Raw genomic sequence first — 16978 nt, 5'->3', positions numbered from 1 at the left:
GCAAAGAGACTGTATTTGAAATCCAAAGAAAGCACAGGAGACCCCTTATGGTTTGGTGACTGTATTTTCTGAACTAAAGCATTCAGTCTGTGATCTTACCAGCAATAGGAAACATATTTAAAGTCAAAGCCATCTTCAAAGTCTGGGGATGTATGACGGTCATTTTGTGTCACCTTCTATGAAGTTCTAATCTGAAAATGTGCACGACCAATATCTTCTTTTTAAAAAAATTTTTTTTTTGGCCAAGCCACGCAGCATGCAGGATCTTAGTTCCCCGACCAGGGATCGAACCCATGCCCCCTGCAGTGGAAGCGTGGAGTGCTAATCACTGGACCGTCAGGGAAGTCCCCCAATATTTTATTTTAAAACACTCAATAATAATATAGCTAGTGACTTGAGAGGTTTGTGTCTTAATGAAGTTTGGATATTACAAAACAAATATTATGTCCCTTCAAGTTACTTTAAATTGAATTTTGCCTGTTCTGGCTCAAAAGACATTCCATGACGCTTGAGAAGGGAAACCAAGGCTCAGGAATATGAAGGCATGAACCAGAATTGCATGCTGCCCTCTCCTGCATCCCACCCCCAGCTCCAAAAGTGCTGGAGCAGGACCATGGGATGAATGCCTGGCCCATGAGGAGACAACCCTGAATGCTAAATATTTTTAGCATTTGTTTAGGGACTTAGGGAAGCGAGGGATAGAGTTTCACAGAGCTTCGAAGTTACATACGTGTAATTTCTAAATAAACTTTTTTGCAACTATAGATGATACTGTTCAAGTGCACAGGTTCTGGAGCCAGTCTGCTGGGCTTCCAGTAGCAGTTCTACTACTTGTTAGCCATGAGATCTTACATGGCATGTGCTTTAGTTTTCCTCATCTGTAAAGCACAGTTGCAGTGGTACCTATATCTCATCAGATACCCTCTCCAATGAGAGTACAAGAAAGGTGCTATGCTCCATGTCTGACCCCTCAACATTTACTGAGTATGTACTGTTGTTTAAATTATTATTATAATCATCTTCTTCATTTCAGTGCTGTATGCCTACCAGTGCTGTCTGTCCATTTGAAACCATTCCAATTCTTTATCTCTCTAACCATAGAGCGAACGTTTTTTTGTTTGTTTGTGTTTAGTCTTTTGTTTTTTATTGAAGTATAATTGACTTACAACACATAGAGCAAACATTTCGGTAGAGTTTCAAAATGGGTAACTGCCCGAGATTACTTGATATTCAAACCAAATGTCTTCAGTGATACCTCCTATCCCTTTGTCCTAAAAGAATTCTTTTCTTTCCGCTTGTGTAAAAGGCATCTTGGAAACATCGCTTTATGGAATTTACCATTGGACCTGAACTAGGTATTACAGCATCCTTAGGAGACTTAAGTGCCACAGGTTTGAGGAACACTAAGACAGTCAGCATCTTTTCCGGAGAGGCACTTACATCCCAGGTGGTGGGGAGGCAAAAATGTCCAGATCAGAATTTTCACATAGTGTTTTTTTGTGGTACGCGGGCCTCTCACTGTTGTGGCCTCTCCCGCTGCGGAGCACAGGCTCCGGACGCGCAGGCTCAGCGGCCATGGCTCACGGGCCCAGCCGCTCCGCGGCATGTGGGATCTTCCCGGACTGGGGCACGAACCCGTATCTCCTGCATCGGCAGGCGGACTCTCAACCACTGTGCCACCAGGGAAGCCCCTCCCATAGTGTTTCATGGAGCCCTTTGGAGGTATCTCAGGAGTCAGAACTGGCAGGGCTCTGAGCCTTTCACTCCTTTAACCTGATCTGCTTTGCTTTCATCTGTTGAATATATTGGAATCCCTCTCCTAAAAATAATTTGAAAAACGCTGGCTTGGACTATACCTTGATCTCCTGTTATTTCTAGACTCTTCTCTACCTATACTAGAGCTTTCTCTCATTCTTATGCACCTCCTTAAAGGCTGGAATAGTAAACAGTTATGTGATTAAGAAAACTCTAACGTCTTCCCGGGAACATGATGCAATATTTCAAAGCTTCTTGGGACTATTGGCTAAGTGGAAATGCATCTAAGCTTAGTTAGAACCTTCTGTTCTATTACCAGACATGAGATAGGCAGGTGCAGAACCTGGCAGCTTTCAAATTCAAAGTTTAGTAGAAACAGCCCTTGTAACTTTCCGGGACACTGGAAATAACAGCACTTATTCTGTCCAATTACCCTTTGATTGTAGGCTTTTTATTTTGGTTTAAATATCAAAATCTCTCACTGGACTTTTAACCTGAATTGTTAGGAATTCTGCAAATATAAACAATGAACAATTTCTACGTCTTGCTCATGACTTAAAATGTCAGCTGAGGCTAAAATCTAAGATCTGGTTATTCGATTAGAAAATAAAATGATATATAGTCTTGTAAATGAAAGAGCACATGTCTCTTACACATGGCAACTAGGCTGCCCAAATGCTGGAACCAACGTGGTTACAAAGCCACAGGCCCTGAGCTTTGAAGATGAGGGAAAAAAAGGTGTGATTCTGATCCCTAATTGAGGACACGTAGGAATACCTCTGCCCTGAATATAAACCAGGGAGGAGGGCTTGAGCGAACTAATCAACTTAACCTTGCAAATTTAGGTGTGGCCTCGGGTCCATCACAGACTCGTCATTTTTTCTCCACAGACACTTAACGGAAGTCTGTGCTCACAGTGGCAGGAAGAAATCACTAGAAAATGTCAGGGCAGAGCAGACTTTGATGGTCTCTACTCACCAGACTGAATCTGTCCTTGGCAGGCCCAGTGTCTGCCAGCAGCTTGGTCCTAGGGTTCATCTTTAGAATATCTCCAGTGGTGGTGCCGAGGTAGAAAAAGCTATCATCATGGGCCATCTGGGGATCAGAGGGAAAACGAAATCTGAAGACCTGGTTTTCCCCGGTGATGTGCACGAGCCCCTGATCAGGGAGGGGATGAGCCTTCTCTGAACCCCACTGTGACCTCCAAAGGGCACAGGGAACTCTGCTCAATATTATGTCACAACCTAAATGGGAAAATGTATAACTGAATCACTTTGCTGTACACCTGAAACTATCACAACATTGTTAATCAACTATACTCCAATATAAAATAAAAAGTTAAAAAAAAAAAAAAGACCTACAAAGGTCCTTATGGCGACTCCTGTTTCCTCAGCCTCAAAGATGGGTAAGAACAGCTTCGAGGGGAGCACAATAGGGCCAAACTCAGAACTGGAGGAAACATTAGACTCCAAGCAGCCTGTGCATTTCACCGGAAGTTGACCTGTGTCTGTTGTTAGCCTGCACATCCCGAGACACCTCCGAAGGGCTCCTAGGGAGAAACGGTGCTCCTCCAGAGAGAATGTGCATTTGCTTTATCTCCTATTTCAAAGTCTACATTCATAAAATGAGTATGCATTAAAAAAGAGGAAGTGGAGAATGGGGTTATAGGCATGAATATTTGAATCCACCTTAAAAACATACGAATAATTCCTCCTTATGGAGGAAACTGCATTTCAACAAGGAGTTTCATTGTCAGAAACTTTATTTCCGGTGCAGAAATAACATAGGTGGCAAAGGGAGGTGCTGGGGGCTCTGAGTACCTCCTGGCTACGTTGCTTCCCTCCAGGTGAGGCAGGTTCCTGGGGTCTGATGGCAGTTCAGGTCCCACTGAAACAGATTTCCCCATAGCTGCGTCTAGGCAGCCTCTCCAGTTTCTCACGGGAGCTCCCTCACCTGTGCCTCCTCAGTCAATGTCCCCCATGTCCAGACCTCACCTCCCCACCCCTAAGCCTAGGTACGTGTACCTACACACAGGTACACACACATGCGTACACGCACAGACACCTATCTTGGTCGGTACTGTTAATAGGAACTTGTACTAACAGCTACCTAAAATAACACTTAGAGTAATACTCACTGAGATACTCATGACTATTCTTTTCATTTGTCCTGTATGACACTCGGTTGGCCAGATCTTTCTATTTGGGAGATCCAGTTCCCATACTCGAATTGTCCCGCTGGAGAAAAGAAACCCGCAATCAAACGGATACCCATTTAATAGACACTTCGTCTCTTCTCTGTTTCCTGCAGTGCCTTGAAGGAGAAGCTGAAAGGAAGAGAACTAGGTATTTCGGGGGATTTGTTACAGCCTGGTGATCTACCCAAGATACAGTCGTCCCTTGGTATCCACGGGGGATTGGTCCCAGGACCCGCCAGCGGACGCCAAAATTCGCGCATGCTCATAGCCCACAGGTGGTCCTCCTCGGTATCCGCGGGTTCTGCATTCGCTATTCCGCACTCGCAGATTCTACCAACTGCAGATCTAAACATGGTACGTGATCCACAGTTGGTTGAATCTGCGAGTGCATAACCCAGGGATACCGAGGGATGATTGTATTCCATTCAATGCTCACAACCACCCTGCGAAGTAGGTTTTAGGATCCCCCACTCTCCAAATGAGGAAACGCAGAGCCTACACACAGCAGAGCAAGGATTCACACCCAGCTCTCTCTCACTTTGAAGCAAATACTCTATCCACTGGTGAAAACAGAGACATAGGAATAAACAAGCAAAGCAAACCAAAATTCATCAAGTGATGTTTCTTTCAAGGTATGGAGTTGTGAGGAAAAAAAATTTTTTTTTGTTTGCGGTACACGGGCCTCTCCCATTGCAGAGCACAGGCTCCAGAAGCTTAGGCCCAGCGGCCACGGCTCACGGGCCCAGCCGCTCCGCGGCATGTGGGATCTTCCCGGACCGGGGCACGAACCTGTGTCCCCTGCATCGGCAGGCGGACTCTCAACCACTGCGCCACTAGGGAAGCCCTGTGAGGAAAACTTTTAAAGGGAAGGACTACCTTATGGAGAGTCCTGTCTACAAGGAAGGAGAAATGAGACAGGGCAACTAAATGCCAAACAGCATCAGCACCTCAGATGAGACTCGGCACATACTCGCTACTTAATCATTGTATGTTAAGTTACTCTGAACACCTGTTTAAAAATATCATGGTTAACATCACAAAGACTTCAGCTAATATCTTAAAGCAGAAAAGATTAATGCTAAAATACAGTTCATCAAGTTTAGTTTTCCTTTTTTTTTTTAGCACCCAGAGTCACACACATATTAGTAAGTGCTCAATAGTATTGATATTTTGAATGTACTTTGCAAACTAAGAAAAAAATCAGCTTTTCCATGGCCTCTCTGGTAGACGTCATTTGGATGCTGAAATACTGGAATTTGCAGGACATCTCATGGGGGTCAGTATAATGGAATACCTGAAATTGGGACCATCACGGAGAATCCAGTGTATATGGGTACATACCAGAAATATTATTTAAGAGTGCTAACTTTTTCTCAGGTGCCAATGTCACGAGAAATTAAAGCAGACCTATAATAAAGATTGTCCTAAAAACATTTTTTTTTTTTTGGTTTAAATTCAGGTTTTGACTTCTGGAGAAACATTATCAGCAGACATCAGAATTAGCTGATACCTGCTGCTCAATCACCTGTGGAAGAGCAGATAGACCCCCCCCCCCCCGCCATAAAAGTTTTAGGCAAACGACTCTGCAAACCTGAAGGGAGTTGAGCTTCACGGCCACCAGTGACCCCCTGAAGTCAGGGTAGGACGTGGTCAGCCTCTTTAGGATCAGAGAACTGTCCTGATAAGATTCTCTCCTTAGGGGTGGCTTTCATGCCAGCCAGTTAGTTTCATGGCCTCTGAATAAATCCTTCCTCGTAATTAGCCACGGAACAGATGCATGCCGGATGTCACAAGGTGGGGGCAGGAAACAGCACAGATTCTTTATTCTGGCTGGAAAAGTAACGAATGACATGCGCCTTTCACAGATGGGAGACCACAGGTGGGCTGAAAAGGATCGTTCCAACCAACATATGCTTCAACCCTACCTTCAGATTTCTGACCTGCGAATTGGTATGTGACATGAAAGGGGATGCTTTTTGTAGGTTTAACCTTCATGTCAAACTCCAAACAGGGCTCTGATAGGTGAACCTGTAAATTAAGTTCTTCTGTTAGACAGATGCAGGCCTCTGTTCAGACCTTCAGCTTGGTACCCCACCCGCTTAGCTGCTCGATGCTGACCCTACCAGAAATGATCGCATATGGCTGATAGTCAAATGTTTGAAACTTGCTGGTGCAGTTCTTTCCCAAACTCTCATTTCACGAGATCTAAATTAAGCGCAGGTGGTAAGAAACATCAACCAGTAAGTGAATCGGTGCAACTGGGCAAATGACCCTGCGAGCACTGATTGGGGGCAATGTGTTATCTGTCACAAACAGACCAGAGCCTGAAATGGGTTTAGCAGATCAGCAGAACCTTTTCGGTAGGAAGCACAGAATGGTCAAATAACCGTATTTAAAAAGACTTTCAGCTAAAAGGATTTTTAATGATTCCCAAATCATGAAAATTAAGATGGAAGTTCTTTTTCCAGGACGAAAGCCACGTTCACCCTAATTGGAATGACCATGTTTTCTGTGCAAGCAAATGGAGTGATTTACAAATTCTGGACACCTTGACGGCGGATGCGTACTTTCCAGCAGTGACAAACATCTCATCGCAGCAATTGGAGAAGATGACCGTGGTGGCATTCCCGACGTTGGGGCCGGCAGCAGGGCTGCCACAGATGGCGTCTCCCTTGGCTATGCTCCACACCACCACACTGCCCAGACGAAAGGACAAAGAGAGTCAGGGGAAAACAGGCTTTCAAAATAAGAAACGGCTCTTTTAGTGGTTCTAGAAGGAAAAAAATGAAAAGGTTACTTACAGAGGAACAAAAGAATTACACCGCCCCCCTGCCCCCCAGACGTCTCCTCAATCGCACTGGGTTCGAAGATAAATGGGTGACATTTTAAAAGTTTTGAAGGAAAATGATCATGAGGCTGGAAAACCATCAGCCTATCAATCAAGTTTGATGCTAAATCTAAAGAGATTTTCAGACAGGCAGGGCGTAAAAGTTTACCACTCATTTATCTCTTGTAAAAAATTTCCTTGGGGAAGTACTCCAGCAAAAAAAAAAAAAAAATTCATTAATTAGAAGCAATAAAGGGGATGACATAGGCGTGTTTTCAAACTTGAACATGTAGCTGATTCACTTGGAGGGCTTAGTAAAACAGAGAGTGCTAGGACCTACCCCCAGACTTTCTGATTCAGTAGGTCTGGGGTGGAGGCTGAGAGTCTCAGGTGACACTGATGCTGGTGGTCTGGGGACCACACTTTGAGAAGTGCGGTTGTAGGTTACCTTTCCATCTTTCTGAGTACAGTCATACAATTTAGTCCTAAACTGAGTAGTGTTTGCTTAATGATATCAAAAATGTGTGTGTGGGGTGTTCCATTAAACACTGGGGTCAGAGTATTAAAGAAAAAGAATGCAGATGGTACAAACCTGGTTAATGTAAAAACATGCCTCCCTATGTTCCCCCAATTTTCTACATGTGGAATGAATTATCACGGGTGGTCTAAATCAAGGTATAACCAAGATCGCCAGGAAGGGGGAAGGAGATAGTATAAGAGCTATGAATTCTTTTTCTTAGTAGGAAGTTGATAGATACCACCTAACGTGGAAAAATTGAGATGCGTGTCACTTAAAAGTTGTAAAAAACTAGAGGAACCAATATCAAAAAAGACTGTTAAAACCTCATACCCAAGAGAAATGAAAATGTCCATCCACACAAAATCTTGTACGCAAATGTTGCTAACAGCATTATTAATAGTAGCCTAAAAGTGGAAATGACCCAGAAGTCTATACATTAATGAATGGGTAAGGAACATGTGGTATATCCACACAACGTGAAAACAGTCACAAAAGGCCGCATATTGTATTATTTCATTTATGTGAAACATACAGAGCAGGCGGATCTATACACACAGAAAGTAGGTTAGTGGTTGCCTGAGGCTGGGGCAGGGGCAGTGGTGGAGCAGGAGTTGGGAGTGATGGCTGATGGGCACTGGGTTTCTTTTTGAGGTGTTGAAAATGGTCTAAAACCTTTGTGGCAAAGGTTGCACAATATAACACGTAAAAATTGTCCTTGGGGAAGTATTCAGGCAAAAAAAAAAAACCAAACAAACCCACTCAACTAACCACTATACTAAAAACCACCTGACTGTACATCTTGAATGGGTGGATTTCATGGTATGTGAAATGTATCTCAATAGGGCTGTAAAAAAAAAAAAGAATCCAAGAGCCTCTGGACAGTAGAACTCTTCATGGTGGAGGGGATACAAATTTTGAATCCTCCTGCATAGTAGGACAACACACTTGCTTTGTAAACCATGAACAGGGATAGCTTTAATTTTTCAAAAACAATTTTAAGATTTAAAAATAAATAAAAGGCACCAACATAGATAGCTGGCCAAATAAATTCCAGCATATCCATACAATTGAATAGCATACAGTTGCTGCCAAGAGCGATAGGTATTGTCTACATATATACACATAGAAGATATCCTTGGTATAAAGTTAGTCAAAAGCAGGTTGTAGTACAACACTGATAGTACAATAACATTAATGCAAAAGCTTCGCAGATAGGTTACAAAATATTCAAAATGTATGCATATGCAAATTCTAGAGTGTCCACTCTGGTTCCCAGCATCCCTTCTGTTTCTCCCCCTCTGTGGAGATGCCAGGTGGTTTGGGTAGAATGGACCCTCCTACACGGTCAGGGTTGACCCATGACTATACAGAAGCAATCAACAGGACCCCATGCTCTTCACCACCGTGACTATTCAGGGATGGGCATGTTGCATTTTCCTAGTACAGCAAAATTTGTTTTTCTTTCGAGAAGAAACTTTCTTGAGAATGTTTTTCTCAACATCTCCAGTTTTCGGTAAGCAAATCTTCGCTAGCCTAAAATCAAGCTTAAGATTACAGAGGAGATGACAGTTTTGCAGATTAGTCTCGGTTAAGGAGCCGTTTTATTCTCCCCCCAAGGCCTAGCCTTAGCAACTCTTCAGCAGGGTCTGGGGGTGGGGGGTGATAATTGCCAGGCTTGAAAAGCCTCTGGGGCTGGGACCCAGGCATCAGGGGTCTTATTTCCTCAGGTGATTTCAATGTGCACGCAAGATTGAGAACAACTGCCTTAAGTTGAGCTAAGAATGTTAATAGCTGATTTCTGGATGCATTTCTTACCAAAAAAAAAAAACCCAAAACAGTCAAATGGGGATAAGCCAGGGAAGTCTGATTATTTACATGGCAAGAGAATGACCGTGAAAGGAGGAAATCTCGTGATGATTTTGTTGATTTGCTATATATTAAGAGAACGGTCAATATACAACTACACACAGATGTAAATTTCCATTGTAATTAACCTGTGGATCTCAAACAAGAAAATATCTGTGAAAGTGCACCAAAGTATTAAATCCTACACAAACCTCAGGTGTTATTTTTCTTCTATAAATGATGTTCCTTTAGCATTAACACAGGAATAGGTACTACATTGATTTTTATTCCTAATATAATGCTTTGAAATACTTTTCCCCCCACAATTTCATTTGTATGTATTCTCTCCCTACTAAACTTGACTGTGAGATCCTTAAGCGCCAAGATCATGTCTTGGTGAGGCAAGTTAAAAAATTTAAAATGCCACCTCTGGAGTCACACTGCCAGGGTTTGTCCCCCAGCTCTGCTACTTAGCAGCTGGTGAGTTTAGTTCCTCATCAGTCATATGGTCCCAATAGCTCCCACCTCACGGAGTTGTCATGAGGCTTAAATGAGATAATGAAGTCAAGTGACTCAGCACACACCTGTCCCATAGTAAGTGCTCAATAAAAAAAATTAGCTGTTGTCTATGATGAGAATTATGGTGACAAGATGATGTCATCTTTTACAGCAACGGTTCTCGATTTAGTTGCACATTAGAATCACCTGGGAAGTCTTTCTAACTCTTAAGGCCGAGTGGTCAAAGTCTCTGAAGGTGGAGCCAACCCTCAGTAATTTTCTAAAACTCCCAGTTGATTTCAATGCACTGCCAGGCTTGAGAATCAGCATCCCATAATATTTTCGTCATAGCGTTTTCACACCACACACGCTCTATAGATGGGCAAACAGAGAATGTTAGAAAGGAGAGGGTGCTTAACACATCTAGAAATATGCAGGGCGGAAAATAGGTAAGTATGCTTAGTTCATTACCTTCCATCATCTGGGCCTCCTAGTGATACCAAATACAAATCATTTGGTGAAAAGGCGAGAGCTTCAATTTTGCCCTTGTGAAGCGATAGCCGAGCAATCAGCTCCCTTTTCTTATAATGCCACAAAATGATATCCGCCTGGGGGCAAGAATACACTGTCAGATCACAGACAGCCTTTGAAAGAACTGCAAGAGATAGCTACCCCTCTCGGTGAGAAATAATCATTCGTCACTTTTCTAGAAATTAGAGCAGGTCTTACAAACACGACAGCAACAAGATGGACACAGTTGTAATCAGGGACGTTTGTTTCTGAGCATTACCGGTCACAAGTTGCACCATCGGGTATAAAACCACCAGGTTCCTCCGCTCTCAGCCTGATAGGATGAAAATGAGTTCCGAGAGGGTTCAAAGGAAGAGGAGGAAGGGTGTAAACAGGGTAGCACAGAGCTATTCTGAAGTGGGCAGTTTTTCTTGGGAGGCACTGCTAAATCTACTGAGAATGAATGATTTTTTAGTTTATTCACCTTGAAGCCCATGAATGTGACTTGTCCAGAAGCAAGGTAAACTCCGCTCTTGGAGATGGTCACACAGGAGACATTGTTGCCATGACCGTGTAGGAAATTCTGTTCCTGAGTATTTAGTGCCTGAATGAGGATGGTGCAACCCAGAGGATAAACCAGATGCTCCTGGTCGGGATGGCATTTTAGACCAGCGGGGACATGTCCTAAAAGAGAGATTAAAAATAGGACTAAAAATTAAAAAATAAGTCAGGGGCAGAAGTGGCTGGTGGTTTTTATTTAAATTGAGCACAAAAGAACGCTTTTGAAATAAGCCTTAGTTCAACTAAAATGTGTGTGTGTTGTGTGTGTGTGTGTGTGTGTGTGTGTGTGTGTGTGTGTCAGGGAGGGGTGATAGGTAATTTTATTCCACTGACAAGAAGGTTGGTCTAATAATATATAAGCTTCTCAAACTTTAAGGTGCATAAAAGTCCCCAGGGGCTCCGGTTAAAATGCAGATTCTGATTTTAGGTCTGGGGAGGGGCCGAGATACTGCATTTCCGACAAGCTCCCAAGTGATGCTGGTGTTGCTGTTGCTGGTCCAGGAACCTCACTTCAGACCTAGGTCCAGTGTCTGTAATTCTGATAAGCACAGAGCACGTGAAGCAGGAGAAGCCTGTCTGGGTGAGCGCATAGCCATAGGGAGAACGTGAATTCACTACCTTGGGCGGAAGTTTGGTAAAGATAAAAATTGGGGTTTTCGTTCTAAGTCTCTGGCAGGCTGAAGAATCCCAGGACTTCTCATAGTGAGACCCCAATCCTCCAGATATTTGCCAAGAACCACCTCAACAATTATAAATCTTTGTAATATGTTCTAATATGAAATAGACATGAGTCCTCCCTTGTTACTCATCTTTGGTCAGAATTGTTTTGGTTATTTTTCATATCTATTTTACAATATACACTTTAAAGTCAGCTTGAGTACTTGAAAAACTCATGTTTGTATTTAGGGGAGTGGCATTAAATGTATAGATTAATTTAAGGAAAACAATTTTTATAATAATACATTATATTTCCTTTCTAAAAGCAGGGTATGTTTTTCCATGAAGTCTCCTTTTATGCTCCCTGGCGGCATTTCTAATATTTCTTCATAAAGATCTCACACATTTATTTTGTTTACTTCTTGGTAGTTTAACATTTTTTTTTTTTTTTTTTTTTTTTTGCGGTACGTGGGCCTCTCACTGTTGGGGCCTCTCCCGTTGCGGAGCACAGGCTCCGGACGCGCAGGCTCAGCGGCCATGGCTCACGGGCCCAGCCGCTCCGCGGCATGTGGGATCTTCCCGGACCAGGGCACGAACCCATGTCCCCTGCATCGGCAGGCAGACTCTCAACCACTGCGCCACCAGGGAAGCCCCTAACATTTTTTTTTTTAATTGCTATTCACATGTGGCTTTTTTCATTCAACATTATGTTTGTGAAATCTATCCACATTGTTGCGTGTAGCACTACAGTGGTCCCTCTGCATCGGTGAAGGATTGGCTCCAGGACCCCCGCGGATACCAAAACACGCGGATACCAAAACACGCGGATGCGCGAGTTCCTTACATAGATGTGTGTACTACAGTCGGCCCTCGGCATCCGTGAGTTCTGCCAACCGCGGACAGATTTTTCTGCCCTCTGTATGTAGTTCATTCTTTTTCATTGCTTCAGAGTAATCCATTCTATGAATATACCAATTTATTAGTCCTTTCTACTTTTGATGGACATTTGGCTTGTAGTTTTTAGCTATTTGAAATAATGCTACTATAACCATTCGCATATATGTCTTTTTGGTATACATTTTGTATGGCATTTGGAGGATACATCAAAAATCTTTAAGATGTACTCAGAATTTATGCCAAGGAAAAAGTTAAAGAGTTAAAAGATTTAGCTATGCAGATGTTCTTTGTAGCATTTAAAAATAAATGCAAAAAAATGTAAGTTATACTAAATTTTTAAAAACAGGACATTGGTTAAATAAATTGGGGCATATCTATGTAACAGAATATTATATTAAAATTATGGCATAGAGTATATTTACTGCTAAGGAAAGATTTGCATGGCATCCTAGGTGGAAAAAAATCTGATTATAAGAGAATATATCAGCATGAGACCACTTTTGTGGAAAAAATTTATATGTCAATGTATATTTCAAAGGATCATACCAAAAGTTTAACAGTGATATCTTTAGGAAATGCAATGATGGCTGATTTTTTTTCCGTTTCGCTGTATTTTTCCAATTTTCTAAATTCTTGTTCTTAAGTATGGCCATGGATTTACCCCTGTATTACACTGTATTCTCAGTGCACAGCATACTATTTGGCATAGAGTAGTTCTAGATAAATGCATATTTGACTCTGAAAAAATATAAATTGTCACAAAATCAAGAAGGTAGAAACAATTCAATTAATTTTATTCAATTTTGAAAGGCCGAGATAATTGCCATGGGAGACACTGAGGTATAATTGACCATATATTTGGTCTTTGAGTGCCACAAAACAGCACAAATTCAGTAGCAGGGCTCTCTGCTGGTCACCATTGTGACCCTTTGCCCTCATAGCAGGTCATCCACATCCTTTACCAATGACCTGGTGATCAGCTCTAAAGAGGGCCAGTATCTGGATGCACTAAATGCCCACTTTCTATCAGAGACTGTTAACCTAAAACGAAGACTCAAGAGCCAAGTCCTAGAATGTGCTAACACTTTAGCCATTGATTGTTCTGTGTCCACATTACCACAATTTTAAAGATTTCAGGCATCACAATGCACTTTTTTAAAAGTTTGCTTTTTTAAAAAAAATAGATCTTTATTGCTTCACAATACTGTGTTAGTTTCTGTTGTACAACGAAGTCAATCAGCCGTATGCATACATATATCCCCTCCCTCTTGAGCCTCTATCCCATGACTCTAAGTCATTGCAAAGCACCTAGCTGATCTCCCTGTGCTATGCTGCTGCCTCCCACTAGCTAACTATTTTACATTTGGTAGTGTATATATGTCAATGCTACTCTCACTTTGCCCCAGCTTCCCCTCCCCACTGTGTCCTCAAATCCATTCTCTATGTCTACTTCTTTATTCCTGCCCTGCCACTAGGTTCATCAGTACCATTTGTTTTTTAGATTACATATATGTGCGTTAGCATACGGTATTTGTTTCTCTCTTTCTGACTTACCTCACTCTGTATGACAGACTCTAGGTCCATCCACCTCAGTACAAATAATTCAATTTCGTTTCTTTTTATGGCTGAGTCATAGTCCATCGACAGATGAATGGATAAAGAAGATGTGGCACATATATACAATGGAATATTATTCAGCCATAAAAAGTTTGCTTTTTAAAAAATGCAACCCATTGCTTGTTTTCATCCTTCTCAGAAAACCAAACAGCATTTCCCCCCTTCATGTTGCAAATAGGAGGGGGTCATAAGTCAGATTTAGGCAGAACAACCAGGCCTCCTCTGACCAAAGCATCTCTCCTCTCCAGCTCCCCCTGGCGTCCTCTTCGCCTTCTGTCGTGGACTGAAATCCTCACCATTAGAATCCCTCCTCCCCCCCCAGCCCCTTCTCATTAGTACATCAGAAGGTGGTCCCAGGGGCCTACACGGATTCTGTAGGTGGTTACCGAGGGGCAGGCAGTATTGCGGGTTGTGTGGGGCTTAGAGCCAGGGGAGAGCTGACTAGTGGGAGAAGGCTTTCAAGTCACACTTACTTATCCTTAAGGAGGAGGAGGCATTTCGTTCCTTTTAGGCAAAACCCATCCCGTTCTTTGAGGCTTGGAGTGAGAATGTGACTCTCTAAGACTTTTGGGGAGGAGGAGGTCTCTGGGTCCCCAGTGCTTCGCTCATGCCAGCGTCCCAAGCTGCCTTGCAGGTGCTACCTGGGGTCTCACTCTCCCTGTTTGCACTACGTGTCCCTGGGGTTCCTAAACCGCCCAACCCAGACGTGCTCTGGGTCTCACCATTGAATCCGATCACGGCCTCAAGCTCCAGCTCGGCCACCTCAGCCACCTCATCCTTGGGCGAAGTTTGGGTCTCCATCACCCGGAGACTCCGCTCACGTTACTCTCAGCCTCCAGAGGTGCAGCGTCTTCCGGTCGTTGTGGTAACGAACTTGCGCATGCGCGCCAGATCAACGCCTGCGCTGAAACCCAGCCGAAGGAGTTCGAGTCCTTTTGCTCTCTTGCAAACGGAAAGAGCCGTTCTTTCTACCTTCTAGTATTTCTCTGGAAATTTAAGGGGCACTAAATGCACAGAACTAATTCCCTCCTGTCCCATGTAAAGAGTGTGTGACCTTTGGGGTAACTATATAATCAAGCACCTAATGGCATTGAAGAATTGAAGAATTGCCTCTGATGGGAAGGCTGCTATAAGACAATATATAATTGATACTTCTTTGGGTCCCTTGTTTGAAGCAGGACAAAAAGGGTTTTTTTTTTTAACTATACTGAGGTATAAATTATATAGAGAATTTACTTAAAGTGGGCTTTAGTAAATTTATATAGTTGTGCAACTATCACCACAATCCATTTTTTGTTTGTTTGTTTGTTTTTGTTTTAAGCAGGATAAAATGTTAAGTAACTGCTAGAGGTCTTGAGAGGCTCCCACCTACCTGGGAAAAATGCTTAGATTTTGTTCAAAAACAATTTTATTTTTATTGCACCCAACTGTTCGCATCTCTTAGTGGGACCCGATTGCTCCAACCTACAGTTCCCCGGGGGAGCGCTTTCCTTTCTTCATCACAGTTTGGAGGCCTTGGGGTACGTATATTCACTGTGCAAACTTCAGGTTCCCGTCGCGCACGGGTCGAGCCGCGGGGTGTGAGCCGCGCGGGCCGCCGTAGTCAGCTGTTGCGAGCAGGAAGTGTCCGAGGAGTGGGTGGAGACTGCACCATGGCCCCGGACCCCTGGTGAGCCCGGGGAGAGGGAGGCTGCACGCGGACCGTCGCGGGGGAGGCCGTGCTGCTGGGGAGCGGGCGGTCGCTAGGCATTAGGGCTGGAGGCCTTTCGGGATGAGGGGAGGGGAGCAAGGCCCCTTCCCCTGCTGCCGGGGACGGGGTTTGAGGGGCTGGGCTCTGCCGCATCCCGACACCCTCGGTCTGGACAGGGGTGGCCGGGGCGGGAGACCCGGCGGACCCCTGAGGAGCTGAGTTCCAGTGCCGAATCTCTGAGCATTCCTTTAGCTCTTCTTGGCCGCATCTCCCGGATTCCCGCCCATCGTGGTTGTGGAGATGGCTGATGCAGGCTTCCCTGGACTCCTGCGAAAGTGAAGTCGGAGTGACCTTTTTGTGGAACGCCAGTGTATCTGGTGAACCTTCTTATTTCCCAGGTGGAGAAACCGAGGTTCAGAATTCATGGTCATCAGCGAGTTAGTAACCAGTTGGCTCTAGCATCTAGATCTTGTGGGCCCTTCAAAAAACTTAGAGGAATCTGGGAGGGAAATTATGCCGTTGATAAGGTATTTTAGTACCACGAAGACTTTCTATGGCAGCAACTTCTGCAGTAAAACAATAGGTGATAAGGGCCTTTTATTCAACAGTGAAGTCCCAAGGACTGACTGAATGATGAAAGACACAAGTTATGATACGAGGAACCTATTCCTATAGCGTATTGGACTTGAGCTTTTTGTTTACTAATTAAAAATGCTATAGCTCAACACGGTTCTTTTGGAGAATATGTCATATTAGTACTTGTAACATAGTTTATTGTTTAAGTTGCAGATAGTCTGGATATTAAGAGATTAACTTTGAAAAATCAGAGTTAATCTACCTGGGATCTAGATTAGCTGGGCCAATGGCTTAATTGATTTAACACTAATTTTTTTCCACCATATTTTTAACACCCCGATAGAAAATTTAGAAAATATTGAAAATTTGCAAAGGAAAAAACCCCCATCTTTAACTCTTATCATTTGGAATAATTGCCACTGTTGATTTTTTTTAAATTAATTAATTAATTTTTGGCTGCGCTCTGTCTTTTTTGCTGCGCGTGGGCTTTTCTCTGGTTGTGGCGAGCGGGGGCTACTCGCGGGCTTCTCACTGCGGTGGCTTCTCTTGTTGCAGAGCACGGGCTCTAGGCACGGGCTTCAGTAGTTGTGGCTCGTGGGCCCTAGAGCGCAGGCTCAGTAGTTGCGGTGCACGGGCTTAGTTGCTCCGCGGCATGTGGGATCTTCCCGGACCAGGGCTCGAACCCGTGTCTCCTGCATTGACAGGCGGATTCTCAACCACTGCACCACCAGGGAAGCCTGGCACTGTTGATTTTTAAAATGAATTTATTACTTTGTATAATATATATGTGTGTATACATACACACACACCCCTGTATATTTTACAAAA

The 16978-nt window shown here is 43.5% G+C and overlaps 2 protein-coding genes across 2 annotated transcripts in view; one reads left to right on the top strand and one right to left on the bottom strand.

Annotated features, from left to right (window-relative positions):
• CFAP52 (cilia and flagella associated protein 52) overlaps positions 1-14741 on the bottom strand; it is a 33759-nt gene extending 19018 nt beyond the window's left edge. The window contains exons 1-6 of the mRNA XM_059997943.1: positions 14607-14741; positions 10637-10836; positions 10114-10250; positions 6520-6648; positions 3893-3992; positions 2734-2850 (exon numbers count right to left, since the gene is read on the bottom strand). Of these exons, the coding sequence (XP_059853926.1) occupies positions 2734-2850; positions 3893-3992; positions 6520-6648; positions 10114-10250; positions 10637-10836; positions 14607-14685 (762 nt within the window). The 5' untranslated portion in view covers positions 14686-14741. The remainder of the gene's footprint in view (positions 1-2733; positions 2851-3892; positions 3993-6519; positions 6649-10113; positions 10251-10636; positions 10837-14606) is intronic.
• A 696-nt stretch (positions 14742-15437) lies between these two features.
• Positions 15438-16978, top strand: part of STX8 (syntaxin 8) — a 239952-nt gene continuing 238411 nt past the window's right edge. Inside the window, exon 1 of the mRNA XM_059998072.1 lies at positions 15438-15553. Coding sequence (XP_059854055.1) covers positions 15537-15553 — 17 coding nt within the window. The 5' untranslated portion in view covers positions 15438-15536. The remainder of the gene's footprint in view (positions 15554-16978) is intronic.

This window comes from Delphinus delphis, chromosome 19 (assembly GCF_949987515.2).
Source record: "Delphinus delphis chromosome 19, mDelDel1.2, whole genome shotgun sequence".
NCBI lineage: Eukaryota > Metazoa > Chordata > Mammalia > Artiodactyla > Delphinidae > Delphinus > Delphinus delphis.
The sequence above is the reverse complement of the archived record's forward strand: the minus strand, read 5'-3'. Positions and strand labels throughout refer to the sequence as shown.